The sequence below is a fragment of the Sabethes cyaneus genome, chromosome 3, assembly GCF_943734655.1.
Source record: "Sabethes cyaneus chromosome 3, idSabCyanKW18_F2, whole genome shotgun sequence".
Taxonomy (NCBI): domain Eukaryota; kingdom Metazoa; phylum Arthropoda; class Insecta; order Diptera; family Culicidae; genus Sabethes; species Sabethes cyaneus.
The window spans coordinates 219,779,783-219,796,618 of record NC_071355.1 but is presented as its reverse complement, the minus strand read 5'-3'; the positions used below and the strand labels follow the sequence as shown (position 1 = coordinate 219,796,618).

Sequence of the window (16,836 nt, the reverse complement as noted above, 5' to 3'; positions counted from 1 at the left end):
AAACAATTAATCATACGTATTTTACTATAAATCGTGTTCTATATGCGTTTTCTGAAATAATTGTTAGTGGCAATTTTCTTCAAACAAATGCTTCGCTAAAGTTATTTTTCGGTATAAATTTCGACACATACACACTACATGTGCAAACGATTTTCTCATGTATCATTCAGGCACATCGGACAGTTGCTAATGGCACAAACCACGTCGCTGTATTGGCGTGCCATTTATTTTTTCCGATCCATGTTTCATAATTGACACCTGTCGTTAATATTTTTTTCAGCGACAGCGATTTAACATTGACAAACATCGGTATGGCATCCTAAAATTTACGACTTGAAGAATGGCTGTAAATAAATGTGCTGTTTATACTGTCGGTAGACCCAATCCTATACTAACAAACTGCTTACTGGAAGGAAAACCTCACCTTTGAACTCGTTGGTGCTATTTAGTGCATTAAAAATTCAGAGTCCTCTTGTTGAACGAGCACTACGTTACTACCACCTTTCTCACATACAAAATGTAGGTGATAAAAGTCTTACCTACTAGTAGCAGCTCTCATAAAAATGGTTTATTTTAACTGAACGGGAATTCTTTTTATAAATGATATGCAATGAATTCCGCTATCCACTGAGGGTAATGTTGTAATAATCAAATGATTCATTTCGACTGCTTACGGAATTTCAATTACATACTTAAAACAGAAGGGTCATCAACAGTAAATATTTCGAAATATCCAGCCACCCGAAACATTGTCCCCAGTTTTACGTGGTTCATAATTTTAACTTTTTTACTATGAAATAAACTTTCTGATTCCAACTTCCCACGGCTATTGTCAACAACCCCGCATGATCATAAATGGAACGGAATGACAGATACAACAGGAAGCAAACGGCATGGTCACACAGCAATTAAACGCAGTCGTATTTTGCACTGAACGGATCAAAAAGTGTAACTGCTCCGACTCCGCTTGGCGAAGAAATTAGTAAAGTCCCATAAATTCCCGAAAACCCCCGGATGGAGAAAGATGGCACCGTACGAGAGTACCGGTTGAAATTCGAAGCTTTACTTACTGTGTGGGTACCGCTTTTGCAATGTGCAGCCGTAAATCCTACAACGTACGATGAAATTATTGTCAACCTTAATTACCTTTTTCCGTTGGTTTTTCAGATGCAGAATCGCCCGCCGCTGGGGATGATACAGGGAGGCGGACCGATATAGCAATCCCATAAAGAAGCTGAACGATACCAGCCCGGTAACGGCTTGCAGGCCCAGGCGCCAACCCATTTTCCTGTTTTGAAGAGGCGGGAGTAGAATAAGTGGAAAGTTAGCGAACCGATAATGCTGCGTACTGTCATAAAAACCGGGTATAGTTAGCATTAACACAAACGGTGCGTCGATCGTGCCTGGGAGGCTGTCTGGGAGGTTCAAATGAGGAGGAAAACTTTTTCTAGTGGCGGAGCTTTGGCCGGAAACGGATGCTAAAAAGCGTGGAAAAAGTTTTTCTCAGTTGACCACGCACACGTTGTGGATTTATTAGGGCGGCCCACTATTGCAGGATGCAGGGAGCAAATCTGTCGACTGCACTGCTAATAGATGCAAGGAACATAGGAGGTAAGTAGAATTTAATAAATCGAACATGCATTGCGCTTAAAACGAACCGGTTCAGGGCGCCCTATAACGTATTCTAAGCGGTCATAGAAGTAAATTGATGGCGTTTCAATATTTTAGTATAATTTATGTTTGAATTCGAGTGTCACCAGCACGAGCTGAGCATAAATTTTTAGTTGGAGAATTATCGACCCCATCGAAAACTTGTTTCCAACCTAGATTTCCATAAAATGATCCAGCCAGAAAAATGCCACATTTTTAAGGGGTTGACCCCCACGCCCAGGGACCGGAAGTATGATAAAATATTACCTCGAAATGCAACTAGCTGAGAGCTGGCTTACGTCGAAAGAAAACAGGGACGGTTTACTTACCCCACTCCTTCCTTCAGTATCACAGAGAACAGCGCCACACCAACACCTTCGCCCGACATCGTAATCATTTCGACAAATTGTCTCCGCCGTTTGAAATAATGGCCCAGCATTACGGCGGCCGACTCACGAACCATGGCGGCACCGACGCCAACTATCACTCCTTTTTGGGTTAGGCGGAAGGTGAGCAGGATGGTAGTAGTTGTTGGTTTCGATATAGAAAGGAAAAAGTAGACCGAAGGATATAAAGGCATTATTGTTTGCTGGAAAAAGAACGTATAAGCTATCTCCGATGCACGTAACAGCGAGTGAATGCCTTTCTCACATAATCCAATTTCATGTCATTTTAGCTAATGTCTATTGCATTAAATTATTTGGGAATAGCATTTTTGAACAAATATTATTTTAATTAAATAATCGATATTTCATAATTGGACAGTTAAAGTTTTATAAATATTCAAGCGAACGTCTTAGTAGAGTCTTAAATAAGGCCCTTTTCCTCGGTGAAAACGGTAAAAAGGCGGTCGCTGATGCTGCGTGTTTCGTTCGTCCTTCGGTTTGTAGGTCGCTATGGTGTCAAACTATGCCCTAAATGTTGGTAAATTATGGAAGGATAAACCGGGTGGTAGGTATAGGTACCTATATTGAGTGAGCAGAGAATAGCAAGCAAGCCAACTAAAACTTGCAATATATTTCAACCCAACAACCTTCACGGTGCGATTTCGAGAAATAAATGTTAATCCCAGATCCTTCTACTGTAAACATTTACAAATGCATGCATTTATATAATGGCATGTGATGAATACAGATGACTATCGCAAGCCTTTCACAAGCGGCATTTGCGGATTGCTTTCCCACAAGGGTATCAAGAAACCCAAAGAAATATATCACCGTGTTACCGGTGTTGTTGGTGTTACCTAAGCGATGAGACGTAATACATCAAAGGAAAAATCTTCGGCCCCGTTCGTCTGTTAATTCATTCTGTTCACCGGTAAGACTTTAATGTTTCTATTTTGTGGCTCGGTAATTATAGAGTCTGGTATAAAAAAAGTGGGAAGGTGGGATAAGTTAATTATTAAGTTAGGCGAACTTCAAACTTTTGTAATAACATTCAATGTTCAAGCTCGAATTAAATTTAGTCGTAAATTCTTGGTTCATAAAGGAGCAATTTTTCTTTCGCTGTGATGTAAGGGCATGGCAGTAACCGAACGGAAAAGCAATCATATTTTTCCCGCCAGGTTTTCGTTTGGTCGGTATTCGCTCGCAACAAGGGGGACATAAAATATGTATTTTATTTATTATTTTATTATTTAAAAGGCACGCCACGAGCTTGGTCAACCCTGGTACAATTTGTACGTTTGTACTTTTTCATTATAACAAAACGTGTTTTTTCCTATAGCCAATTCGCAGTTAGTTGCGGGTTACTTTTGAAAAAGATGCAATACCTTTAATTTTGTTTAAATTGTAAAAACTGGCAAAATAATTTAGTGTTGTTTACAGAAATTTAGTATTAGTGGTAATTACATGTAGATGTGGTAATTATATATAGTAAAGAAATATAAAGAGTCCCATTCTGTTACTTTGTGGAATTCCAGACGTATTTGTAAAATCTAATCTTAGATTTTCTTATCAATTTACGACTTATACAACTAGAAAGAAATTTTGACAGTTGATTCAACAACTTAATAAGAATTATGAAATCAGGCTAAAGCTACGCTCCCATTTACTCTCACAGCCTTCCACAAGCGAAATTCGAACATACAGCGACTGGCCTGTTGGATCAACTGAAAGGTCAATTCCGACACTTCAATTTATTTTAAAGTACTTCGCAACACTGCCCAAGTAACAATTCTAAAGCCACTTGGTTTTACTTGAATTTTATAAAGGTTTTATTGCGGTATTAATCATTACCTCTGGTTTTATTGTGGTATTGCGCAATACTGAAAGGATACGAGTCCAAACACACTTATAGCTAACTAGAAAACCATAATAAAACTGTTAATAAAGCAAATTTATTGTGGTTGCTTCTATTACCACGTTAAAACTTGTTGGCTGCATCAAGTCTCTTATAAACTTACCATAAGTGTGGCGTAGTGTAACATAAAGTCCCATAAAATTAAAATTAAATAAAAAAATATTTAAAAAAATGTATATTTGGTTGGTTGATAGGAGTTAGGCTTAGTATTGTTAAAAGTTTCAAAAAAATCCCCTCCTCGAGACGCCGTCGCTACCAAGCCTTGGTAGCAGCGGAACTTCCAATAAAAAAAAGAGAAAAAACGCACAAATCTCGGGACGCGGCAGTAGGAAAAAAAGTCAACGGCAGGCTTTCGGTCTCTTGGGCTTGATCCCTCATCGACTTCAGACGTGCGAGCTGTCTGAAGTTTGCTTTACCTAGTGCGTTTCGGAGTTTCGGAGTTTTCGGAGTTAAAGTCGGTCGCGGAAATACTCGATAGCCGTTTCGCTATAGCTGTGTCGGCGGGTCAGGAGCGTGAATCGGGTTTTTATTACTACAAGCTGGCCGATCCCTGACCAGTAGTTCGATAGCGTAGTGAAGTGACAAAGAGCGCGAAACTGAAACCACGTGTCCACGGAATTGGATGGCCACCGATTAGTGGGTCGACTCCGGAGCACACCGCCAGTCCGCAACGCGAAAGGATCGGTGCAAAATCGGAACCGCTGAAGTGCTGTGCCGAGTGGGCCAAGTGTTGGCCTCGCCGTGCAATCCGTGGATCTAGAGCGATATAGAGTGCGGCACGAGGGAGGGGATGGTGCCTTTGTGAAATTACTCTCGGACAGGGATGGAAAAAAATCGCATCTAGCGATTAAGATCATAGAACCGATCAGATTCAGATTCATTGACATCACTACTTGTAAGCGACAAACACTTTGTCGCGATCCGTGCTGATTATGACAAAACTCATGTCAGATCATGCTCATTGCATGATTGTGTCGAGGAATATAACAGATACAGACGATTGGTTGTGTGCATCGTATGAACCACAATACAAACAACATGTGTGACCTTTTTTCTCGCAGCTAGGAAATATGTAACACTGTGATCGACTGCTGAAATTATTTAGAGAACAAAATCTTGTGATTAATGCTAAAGATTCACTGTTTGTCATGATCTGTACGGATCGTAATCTGTGCGTGTGGCGATAACTCACAGATTTTATCAAAATCACTGATCTTCCATCCCTGCTCTCGGAAGATCGGAAGTGTAGGCAGCCCCTGGGGTGAAGGTAAGTCTTGCATGCTCATTCTGTAAAAGTTAAACCCTAACTTACATTTGGCGATCCAACGGAAATAATTACCTACCGATTTATCGAGAGTTAATTTTTTTCATTGGATTTTGAGAGAATTTTCCGTTGGTATTTGACAAAAAAAAACACGGTTCAAAAAAATAAACTCTCATATAAATAATCCATTCCCTTCAAATTCTATTGATTTCGGCAGTTTTACATTTCACACAAAGTGACCTTGATCGCATGAGATAAGCCAGAACGACGAGTGCAGATAGAAAGCCCAAATAAAGAATAGGTTACGTACATATAATTGATACACATTGGTAGGCAATAAGATAGCTGTGACCGTGAACGTTTGTATCTTTTGTGCTTGCGGTTTGCTTCACTTATCAGCAACGATACGATCATCAGATACCAGAGCACATTAGTGTCGGTCGATCGTTTGGGCCGTTAGGGAGATGAGATATTATTCTTTAGGCTGTGTGTTAACAGATAGACACCAATATGAATCTAGACAAAGCCTATCTAGAGCAAATGTCAATCACGTTTCTCACCGAAGAGGAACTAATATTTGAGTTAGAAATCAGAAATTTATTATCGGAAAAAGAGTGTAGTATAAGTGTAAACCGTCGTAAAATAAAAAATGCACTGCGTGAGGAGACAGAGGGCATCGGGAGAGTTTATAAATACAAGCGTAATCCTAAGGCAGAACTACTTATTTGTCGTGAAAGATTGAATAGAGTGTGGAATGATTTAAAGACGGATGCCTTGCTGAAAGATGTTTCAAAAACAGGTCTATTACATTTGTATAACCGTTTAAAGCTATTCAAAAAAACTTTCGTGTTGCATAATACTGCCAATGAGGCAAACTGGTTGTTTTCTAAAGTGATACAGACTTATTTAGAGCAATTCGACGGGGGAGAACAATATAGCCTTGCACCGGGTACACAGTCGTTGTCCAGCATAGAAGGCTCAGTAGATGCGTTTGCTCATACAACAGCAACTGCACCAGCCGGTGATTTAGTTTCTCTGCCCAATTCCACAAATGTGTTGGATTTGTCGATTTTGTCAACACAATCGTCCGTTCAGACTCCATATTTAGTCCCATATCAAACATATGCTACGACACCAGTCAGTGATATACAATCAATTATGCGAATCAGCAATCTAGCTTTCGAACAAACTACGATCTCAGCGGCATATAGGTGGACAATTACTAATGCATGTTCATTTACCAATGTGTCGCTTGAACCACCACAACCTGTCTGGTCCGCTCCACGTTATCAAATTTCGGCGCAAGTGCAGCAACCACGCCGGGTTCAGTTCGATCCTGCGCAAGAAGTAGAACCCGTTCTAGTACCACCAGTTTCTTTTTTCAGGGAAGATAATTTTAGTTTACCAAGAGCATCGGTGCATTATAATGCAACGAACACCGATGATCAGCCTTTGGATTTATCCCCACACTCCACGAGAACTCAACTAATAAACTATCAACCGATTAATCAGCCTGTTCCATTAGAACGGTTTGATTCCCATGAATATGCGCGACATGACACTTCATATTCTAATTTACAGCCATTTGTTCCGTCAACTTTTAATTCGGCTTATCCGAATGAATTTACTCTGCAACATTCTAGTTGCCAACCTAAACCAAACGACTATACTTATCAAAATTCGCATTGCCAATATCCTAGCTACCCGAGAGCACCTTACATTCAGCCGCCAGTTTCTCAGGCAAACCAAATGCCCATACGCGGTGGCATCAATAGTGCGAGGTATATACCACAGTATTCCGTTTTACCCAATGGTGATCCACGTGAATCTCATACATTCTATCCAACACCCCACACCAACTTCAGTCGAAGAGATCCACCGACCGCAGACCTACTGGGAGTAGAACTTGGTAATAATAATCTTCCTTCAACAACACCTAATTTAAACCCCTTTCAAGATATTAATTTCGAACCCGGTTGTAACAGAGTAAAAACTATTCCAGTGGTAAAGTGGCCGATGAGATACGCGGGAAATGATCGTGGTATAGGTTTGAATGACTTCTTATGGAAAGTGAACGATTGGACTAAATCGGAACAAGTCTCAGAGCCGGAGCTTCTTCGCTCATTTGGGAACTTGTTAAACGGGAGAGCGAAGCTATGGTTCACCAGCAACAAACATCGATTCTCTTCTTATTCAGAATTGATTGAAACTTTAAAAACCACTTTCAGACACCCCGATTTGGATCATTACTTACTTATCGAGATTAGTCAAAGGCAGCAACAAAGAAACGAAAGCTTTCTCGAATATTTTCTCGATATGGAAAAAAGATATAAAAGTTTAGCAGTCCCGGTGTCTGAAGCAGTCATTATCGCAACAGTGCGTAGGAATCTGAGAGCCGATTATAAGAGAGCGCTGCTGGGACGCCACTTTACAGATCTCTTCGCTTTGCAAGTGGCAGGGCAGGAGGTTGATGGCACAAACCCGTATTTATTTTCAAAACCCATTAATCAGTCCCCCACACACGCGGTGCAGGTAGATAACAAACCTAGAGGTGATAGTAATCGTTACCAAAGAAATAGAGATACCAATCAAAATAATTTCTGGAATCGCGGGCGTGATGAGAAAGGACATTTTGATCCACAGCACGCTAATAAAAAGGAACGTGACGCCGGGCAAGAAAAGCGACCGTTTCCTCGCGATCAGAAAAATAATAAAAATAGAGGCGGCGAAAACAGCTCCGATAAACCCCAAAAGGAAACAGGGGAGAGAGATGAAACTAATCCTCAACCTGGTCCTTCAAAACAGAATAGAAATGATGAGCTGGAATCCCAGATCCGCAAACATGTGCCACTGAACGAAAAATTTGTGTGCTTTAATTGTCGCAGTCAAAACCATTTGACGCTGAAATGTACGCAACCCTACCGAGTGCATTGTCAAGCTTGTGGATTCATCGGTTTTCCCACTCACATTTGCCCATTTTGTGCAAAAAACTGCCAGAGCCGGTGGGAGGCCGGCCAGCCGAAATAACTCATTTACCTCAGGGTGATCTGAGGGTTAGTGTTAATAATAAAGACCGGCTTTCTTCTGTTTTATTTATGCTAGGGTATGAACCCACTTCAGATGTCGATAGTGAAACCTCAATAAATTCCATTTTGTCCGTCATGTCAGACAATCGACCATTTATATATCCTACCGTTTTTTACCATAGGATCAGAACTCTATTGGATAGTGGAAGCCAGAAGACACTGATTGCTAACGAAATCTCACATATTTGGAGAAATCCTAATACCATAATTCACCCTTCTAATTTGCGTTTGACCAGTGCTTCTGGAGATCAACTAACCGTTATTGGTAGTATTTATTTGCCGTTTTATTTCGGGGACAAAATTAGAATTCTAGAGACAACAATTGTCGAAAATCTGCCGGTGGAATGCCTTGCAGGGGTAGATTTTTTCAAAACTTTTGATATACACATATCAATGAATGATGTTTGTGTACTCCCAATTGAAACAGAAGATCTCACAGCAACTCCACCACCCTGTCTCGTTGAGCTTAGCTCCGAGCAGCGGGAAGAGATTGAACGAATCAAAACCCTTTTTAAACCAGCTATGTCCGGTCAGCTTGAGGTAACCTCGCTGACCCAACACAAAATAGAACTGAAAGAAGAATGCAAAGACTTAGCACCGATACGTGTTCATCCGTTTCCTTTTTCACCTTCCATTCATAAGGCGCTAAACGAAGAGATCGACCGATTGCTCTCTCTCGGTATCATTGAGGATTCAGTCTCCGATTGGGCTCTTAATGCAGTGCCGATTAAAAAGCCAAACGGATCCATTCGATTATGCCTAGATGCGCGTAAATTGAATGTCAGAACTAAACGAGATGCATACCCACTGGCGCACGTAGGCAGAATCTTAGGTCGCTTAGGGAAAACACGTTATTTAAGTACTATCGACTTAAAAGATGCTTTCTTGCAAATACCACTAAGTGAGGAATCAAAACAATTGACTGCTTTTTGCATCCAGGGGCGCGGGATGTTTCAATATACCCGGCTGCCCTTCGGCCTTACTAACAGTCCCGCTAGTTTGTCAAGACTGATGGACAAGGTTTTGGGTGCTGGTGCTCTCGAACCCAAGGTCTTTGTATATCTCGATGATATGATAGTAGCCAGTGACAGTTTCGAAGAGCACGTTGAACTATTAGAGGAAGTGGCAAGAAGATTGCGGGAAGCGAATCTTTCTATAAATATCGACAAATCGCAATTCTGCCGTTCCGAAGTACCATTTCTGGGTTATTTATTGTCTTGCGACGGACTACGACCGGATCCGTCTAAAGTTCAAGGAATCCTTGATTTTGAAGCCCCGAAAACCGTGCGGCAAGTGCGTCGATTTTTGGGGATGATAAATTATTATCGTCGGTTCATCTCTGACTTCAGCTCAATTACAACCCCAATTTCGAATCTTCTTACCGGGAAGCCGAAAATAATTCGATGGACCAAAGAAGCTGAAGCAGCATTTCTAACTATTAAGGAACGGTTAATCACTGCACCGATATTATCAAATCCCGACTTCGAAAAGGAATTTGTAGTGCAGACAGATGCAAGTGACCGCGCGGTAGCCGGCGTTCTCACACAATTGCAAGACGGGTCCGAAAAGGCAATAAGTTTCTTTTCTCAAAAGCTGACTTCGGCTCAGCAAAACTACTCCGCTACGGAGAAAGAGGCACTGGCGGCGTTATTGTCTATTGACAAATTTAGAGGATATATTGAGGGTAGTCACTTCACCTTAGTGACAGATGCTTCAGCCCTGCAATACATCCGGAACAACAAATGGCGCCCATCATCCCGGCTCAGTCGTTGGAGTCTGGATTTACAACATCTGGATATGACTATCGTGCATCGGCGGGGAACCGATAACATAGTCCCCGATGCACTATCTCGCAGTATCTGCGCAGTTGCCGCCAACAGTGACAGTCTTACTTCGTATGAAAAATTGCTTCAAAAGGTTCAACAAGAACCGGAACTCCATTCCGATTTTCGCCTCGAGGACGGACAATTGTGGAAGTTTGTGCCTGTTGATACAGAGCCTTTTGATATGAGATTTGAGTGGAAAATGATTCCACCTCCTGAAAACCGTAGCCGAATAATAAAGGAAGAACATGAAGAAGGCTTCCATTTAGGTGTACAGAAGATGATAGCTCGTTTGCAGTTGCGTTATTATTGGCCATACATGGCCTCCGATATACGGAAAGTTGTTCAGCAGTGTGGGACTTGTAAGGAATGCAAGCCTGCAACGGTGCCCACCGTCCCTGCGATGGGAAAGCAAAAATTAGCTGACCATCCTTGGCAGATTGTCGCACTTGACTATGTGGGTCCCTTACCGAAAAGCCGATCGGGCTATATGTACCTGTTAGTTGTCCAAGATTTGTTTAGCAAGTGGTGTCAGTTGCACTTGATGCGTCGAATCGAGTCTACTAGCCTATGTAAAACGCTTCGCGAAAGTTGGTTTCTTAGAAACTCAATTCCAGAGATCGTTTTAACGGACAACGCAACAACATTTTTATCCAAGGACTTTCAAGCCTTGCTGGTAAAATATGGAGTAAAACACTGGACGACCTCTCGGCACCATAGTCAAGGCAATCCCGTAGAACGGCTCAATCGTTCTATTAACGCGGCGGTCAGGACGTACTGCAAGAAAGATCAGCGATGTTGGGATACCAAAATCGCTGATATCGAGCACGTGTTCAATAATTCGGTTCACTCAGCTACCGGATTAACACCATACTTTATCACCCGGTGTCAGGAAATAGCCGTGACTGGTGAAGATCACTTGAGAATGCGTCGAAACGAGAATTATCACCCGGAATTACGTGAATCCGAGCAAAAACGGATTAGCAGCGAGATATATGACATCGTGAAAAAAAATTTACTGAAAGCCTATCAAACCAACGCTTGTCGGTATAACTTAAGACAGCGGTCGCGACCGAAGGACTTTGAAGTCGGACAACAAATCTATCGTCGAAATTTTAAGCAGTCGAATGCCGGGGAATACTATAATGCCAAACTTGCTCCCGTTTACCTTCCTTGTAGGGTGGTAGCAAAAAGGGGAACCAGTTCGTATGAACTCGAAGATTTAGAGGGGAAAAAATTAGGAATTTGGCCCGCAGAACATCTGAAACCGTGAAAGTTAAGCTGTAGACTACTTCGTCAGTAATGGACCTGTTATTTTGAGTATCATTTGCAAGAGGGGTTGCGAGAGAAGTTCATTCATGCTATGTAGTTTAAATAATCTTTGAATAATCAATTGCTCGATAGGAAAGAGAGCATTGTCTTGTAGCTGTTGTAGGAGAGTAAGAAATATGTCCTATGTGGTCTAATGCCTCTCATTAGAGGGTGCCAGATTGGGCAAGAAAGTAGGAATCTTACCATGTCGTTCAATCATGCTTAGCTTTTAGGGCTAAGAGCGTACGATTGCAATACGTCACTGCTCACGACAGGCAAGGAAGTTTTAGTAAGGCCGGCCTCCAATTAGAGAAAAAAGAAGAATAATTAGTAGTAAAGTGCATAAACTGAAGACCACCATTAGTTTTCATTCTGAAAACGATAAGGGTAGGCAAACCTCAGTTGATCGACCTACGGCGTGTGAAATGTGAAGCGACCGTCTCAATCAGCAAACTGTCAGAATGGATTCCATTTATCGTAAAACAGTAGTCTACCAAACCGGATCAATCCTTTCAAAAAGCCACAGAAGAGCATACAGATTTATCTACTGTAGATGGGACCAAACTAATTAGTTAACCAGCGCTCCTCTGCTAATTGCCAGAGTATCGGAATTTCGAATCGCCCCGTGAGACAATTTATTCAGACTCGCCGTGATGGCCTGCCGATCACGAGGGTCACCCCAATGCGCGCACCCGACTCGAAATTCTTGCTAAATAATGTGATATGAATTGAGACCAATTTTGTTGTTGCCAGAATGAAGATTTTGTAGTTTTAGTTTGTAGCTTATAGTTGGTAGTTTGTAGTAATTGAAACAGTCGATAGTTGAAGTTAAAAAAAAAATAATATGTTGGTCTTATTTTTTTTTATTGTACCTCGGGGGAAATGTAACATAAAGTCCCATAAAATTAAAATTAAATAAAAAAATATTTAAAAAAATGTATATTTGGTTGGTTGATAGGAGTTAGGCTTAGTATTGTTAAAAGTTTCAAAAAAATCCCCTCCTCGAGACGCCGTCGCTACCAAGCCTTGGTAGCAGCGGAACTTCCAATAAAAAAAAGAGAAAAAACGCACAAATCTCGGGACGCGGCAGTAGGAAAAAAAGTCAACGGCAGGCTTTCGGTCTCTTGGGCTTGATCCCTCATCGACTTCAGACGTGCGAGCTGTCTGAAGTTTGCTTTACCTAGTGCGTTTCGGAGTTTCGGAGTTTTCGGAGTTAAAGTCGGTCGCGGAAATACTCGATAGCCGTTTCGCTATAGCTGTGTCGGCGGGTCAGGAGCGTGAATCGGGTTTTTATTACTACAAGCTGGCCGATCCCTGACCAGTAGTTCGATAGCGTAGTGAAGTGACAAAGAGCGCGAAACTGAAACCACGTGTCCACGGAATTGGATGGCCACCGATTAGTGGGTCGACTCCGGAGCACACCGCCAGTCCGCAACGCGAAAGGATCGGTGCAAAATCGGAACCGCTGAAGTGCTGTGCCGAGTGGGCCAAGTGTTGGCCTCGCCGTGCAATCCGTGGATCTAGAGCGATATAGAGTGCGGCACGAGGGAGGGGATGGTGCCTTTGTGAAATTACTCTCGGAAGATCGGAAGTGTAGGCAGCCCCTGGGGTGAAGGTAAGTCTTGCATGCTCATTCTGTAAAAGTTAAACCCTAACTTACAGTAGTCAAACCGCAATAAATTTGTTAGTTTTAAAGAGCTATTAAATCAGTAGCACCCTAACCAAACAGTTTTTTTGCTGTTATTATGAAGAATACCGCAGTTCAACACCAAAATCATTTTTTTAATGCGAGGCCATATTGCCATATTGCCATATTCTAGTATTTTGTTTTAGCTCGCAAACAAAAATTCATCAAAGCAAAGTGTTTTGCAGCAAGAAAGTTATTATCAATCGGTTTTCCTGTCAGAGGAAGCAACTAAAATGATTTTGCTAGAAATTGAGATTGACTAACTGAATATTTTCAATTTGTTAAAATGACCAGTTTTCGAAAATTGCACAATTTTAGTGGCGCACTGATTTTATCGACCTTTCATATCAATATGCACGGTGAAATTGAATGCGCACATGCTGCAAACCAATGAAATTGCTTAAAATTTAAAAAAATATTCTATGAGATATTTTATTATGGTCGCTACAAACCAAATCGTTCAGAATGATCTGTCAGCCTAAACTTTTCTGCTCATGGATAAAATTGGCAAAGCTAGCGAACTTATTTAGCTGTTGCCAGAAAAGCGAAAAGCTTTTTTAAATTATGGCGATAGCTGTCAAGCCGCGTAAGCTTAACCGGTTTTATTACTGCTTTCAGCAGAGCGTGATACGACTACTTGAGCTTATAACCTGATTCTTATAACGGTTATGAAAACATTCTGAGGAGTGGGCCACTTGGTCAGAGAGCAGTTTTATAGCGGTCATCAGAAAGTTCTGGTGGAGCTCATAGTATTTATGAAATTGGTCATGAAAACCACTATACGAACATGATAAAACTTGGAATTGTTACAGCAATCGTGCGCTAATTGCACGTCCTCTAGTCGCACCGTCTTTTAATTGCACGTCCGCTAACTGCACGATCGTGCAACTAAAAAGCAGTTATCTGTCAAACTACACGTGGTTTCCCAGGTGGTTGCTATAAACAAAAATGCAGCGTTGCCGAATGCCAACTCTCTATCTCTGCATTACGTAGATACATTACAAACAAATTCATGCAAATTTGGCTAAACTTTGACTAATTGAACACATTTTCATTAAGCTTTTAGTTCGTTTGTAAAAATTTAAATGTTTTTCCCAAAATTAAGCGTACGTGTGAATGCATGTGAAGAGTTCTTTACAGTGATAACGCATCACGTTTTACAATAAATATTGGCAACCATCGTGCAATTAAAAAACGAAATTCGCTAATCGCATCGCCTCATTCGTGTAATTAGCGAACGAGTGCTGTACTTGGGTGTGGCCCACTCTCGTGTGGTCTAATTTTCGCACACAAGTGTACTCGTCCTTACGAACGCGCCAGCATAAGCAACACTTGCACTTGCATTCATGCACTGCAATGAGTTTTTGCGAGTGTGTATTTAGTCAACAGCTGCGGACGTCGCTCTTGCTCGTCATTGCCTTGCCCGAGCTGCTGATATCAATCACTCGTGAGGGCTCGCACGCCCGCTCGTGAGTAGAATTGAGGGTGAAAATGAAATAAAAGAAAAAGTAATGCATAATCTGTATCTGAGTGCACCACTAGCCCTCGGTTTGCAGCATATGCGCATTAAATTTCATCGTGCCTTAATTAGTCAATCACATGGTGGTAATATAAGCAACCACAATAAATTTGCTTTTCAACAGTTTTATCATGGTTTTGTAGCTAGCTATGAATGTGTTTTACTAAAATTCAAGTAAAACTAAGAGACTTTGCAATTTGGGTAAGCGTCAAATAAAAAAATGGGTTCTAAGTTTCTTTTGAAAAAAAAAAATGAATTCATAAAGTTTGAACCAAATCGAAGTACTTTTAAATTTTGATATCTTTTTTTGCATGAAACTGCTGTTTATTTGAAAAATCTCGACATATTTTTAGATTTTCAGACACAGAAACAGAGAGACGCAAATCTAGAGGCAGAAATAAAGAGACAAAGATACAAACAGAGAGACAGAGACAGACAGGGAAATATAGATAGAAACAGATATACATAGACAGAGACAGAGAGACAGATGGAGGAACAGAGATACTGCGACTGAAACAAAATGACAGAGATAAAAACAGAGAGACAGAAACAGATAGATAGAAATTGAAAGACAGAAACAGAGAGACAAAAGAAGGGCGAAGGAAGAGAAGCAAAAGAAGAGAGGCAAAAGAAGAGAGACAAAAGAAGAGAGACAAAAGAAGAGAGGCAAAAGAAGAGAGGCAAAAGAAGAGAGGCAAAAGAAGAGAGGCAAAAGAAGAGAGGCAAAAGAAGAGAGGCAAAAGAAGAGAGGCAAAAGAAGAGAGGCAAAAGAAGAGAGGCAAAAGAAGAGAGGCAAAAGAAGAGAGGCAAAAGAAGAGAGGCAAAAGAAGAGAGGCAAAAGAAGAGAGGCAAAAGAAGAGAGGCAAAAGAAGAGAGGCAAAAGAAGAGAGGCAAAAGAAGAGAGGCAAAAGAAGAGAGGCAAAAGAAGAGAGGCAAAAGAAGAGAGGCAAAAGAAGAGAGGCAAAAGAAGAGAGGCAAAAGAAGAGAGGCAAAAGAAGAGAGGCAAAAGAGAGGAGAGAGAGGAGAGAGAGGAGAGAGAGGAGAGAGGAGAGAGGAGAGAGGAGAGAGGAGAGAGGAGAGAGGAGAGAGGAGAGAGGAGAGAGGAGAGAGGAGAGAGGAGAGAGGAGAGAGGAGAGAGGAGAGAGGAGAGAGGAGAGAGGAGAGAGGAGAGAGGAGAGAGGAGAGAGGAGAGAGGAGAGAGGAGAGAGGAGAGAGGAGAGAGGAGAGAGGAGAGAGGAGAGAGGAGAGAGGAGAGAGGAGAGAGGAGAGAGGAGAGAGGAGAGAGGAGAGAGGAGAGAGGAGAGAGGAGAGAGGAGAGAGGAGAGAGGAGAGAGGAGAGAGGAGAGAGGAGAGAGGAGAGAGGAAACATAGAGAAAAACTTGAGAGAAATCGAGTGAAATCGAGAGGATAAATTGGAAAATTTGACTTTGAATTGAACTAAAAAGAGGACGTGAATTTGGACATCAAATTCGTATCGAAATTAGATAGAAATGGGAAGTAAAACATGCAATTGCGCTTGAAATAGGACTTAATTGAATTTAAATCGCACCTTAAATTGATCCTAAGTCGGAATAGAAATTGGGTTCCAAGTTTTATTTAAAATTATCACATAAAATTGGAGTAAAAATTGAATTTAAAATGTTCTCTTAAAACCGCACTTAAAAATTGATCCTAAAATTGGACTTGAAATAAGACTTCAAATAGAGATGGAAATTGGAATTAAACTAAACATGAAATTGCACTTGAAATTGTACTTGAAATGGGCATTTAAATTGGGTACAATTGGGTAGAATTAAGCTTGAAATTATACCTCAAATAGGACTTGAAATTAGCATTAAGTTGGATTTTAGTGTAGGCCAATTTAGGCTTTAGGTTTTATTTCAAATAGAATTGAAAGTAAGACTTTTCATTAAGGTTATTGCAAATTATTTCTTAAGTTTTTGGCAACCCCCCCCCCCCCCCCTTCGAAATTGGCTCGAAAAATCGGGGGGCAAAAATATAATTTTTTTTTACCGATTTTCGTAAATTCCACTATTCGAATTTTTATTTCTGTTTCGTGCTAGAAGCGTTAACTCAACTCGTATACTCAATTTCCGAGTTTTTCAGGCTGTAGAGCCCACAGACAATTGATTTTATAAAAAAAAATTAACAAATTATTTTTTTGTCCCCCGATTTTCCAAGCTGATTTCCAAGGG

The 16,836-nt window shown here is 41.1% G+C and overlaps 1 protein-coding gene across 2 annotated transcripts in view; it reads right to left on the bottom strand.

The window, feature by feature from the left end:
• The window catches only part of LOC128741289 (uncharacterized), a 101,203-nt gene that overhangs the window by 19,803 nt on the left and 64,564 nt on the right, over positions 1–16,836 (bottom strand). For both annotated transcript variants that reach the window (XM_053836996.1, XM_053836995.1), the window contains 2 exons: positions 1,980–2,139; positions 1,147–1,288 (listed from right to left, as the gene is read on the bottom strand). In XM_053836996.1, the coding sequence (XP_053692971.1) occupies positions 1,147–1,288; positions 1,980–2,139 (302 nt within the window). The remainder of the gene's footprint in view (positions 1–1,146; positions 1,289–1,979; positions 2,140–16,836) is intronic.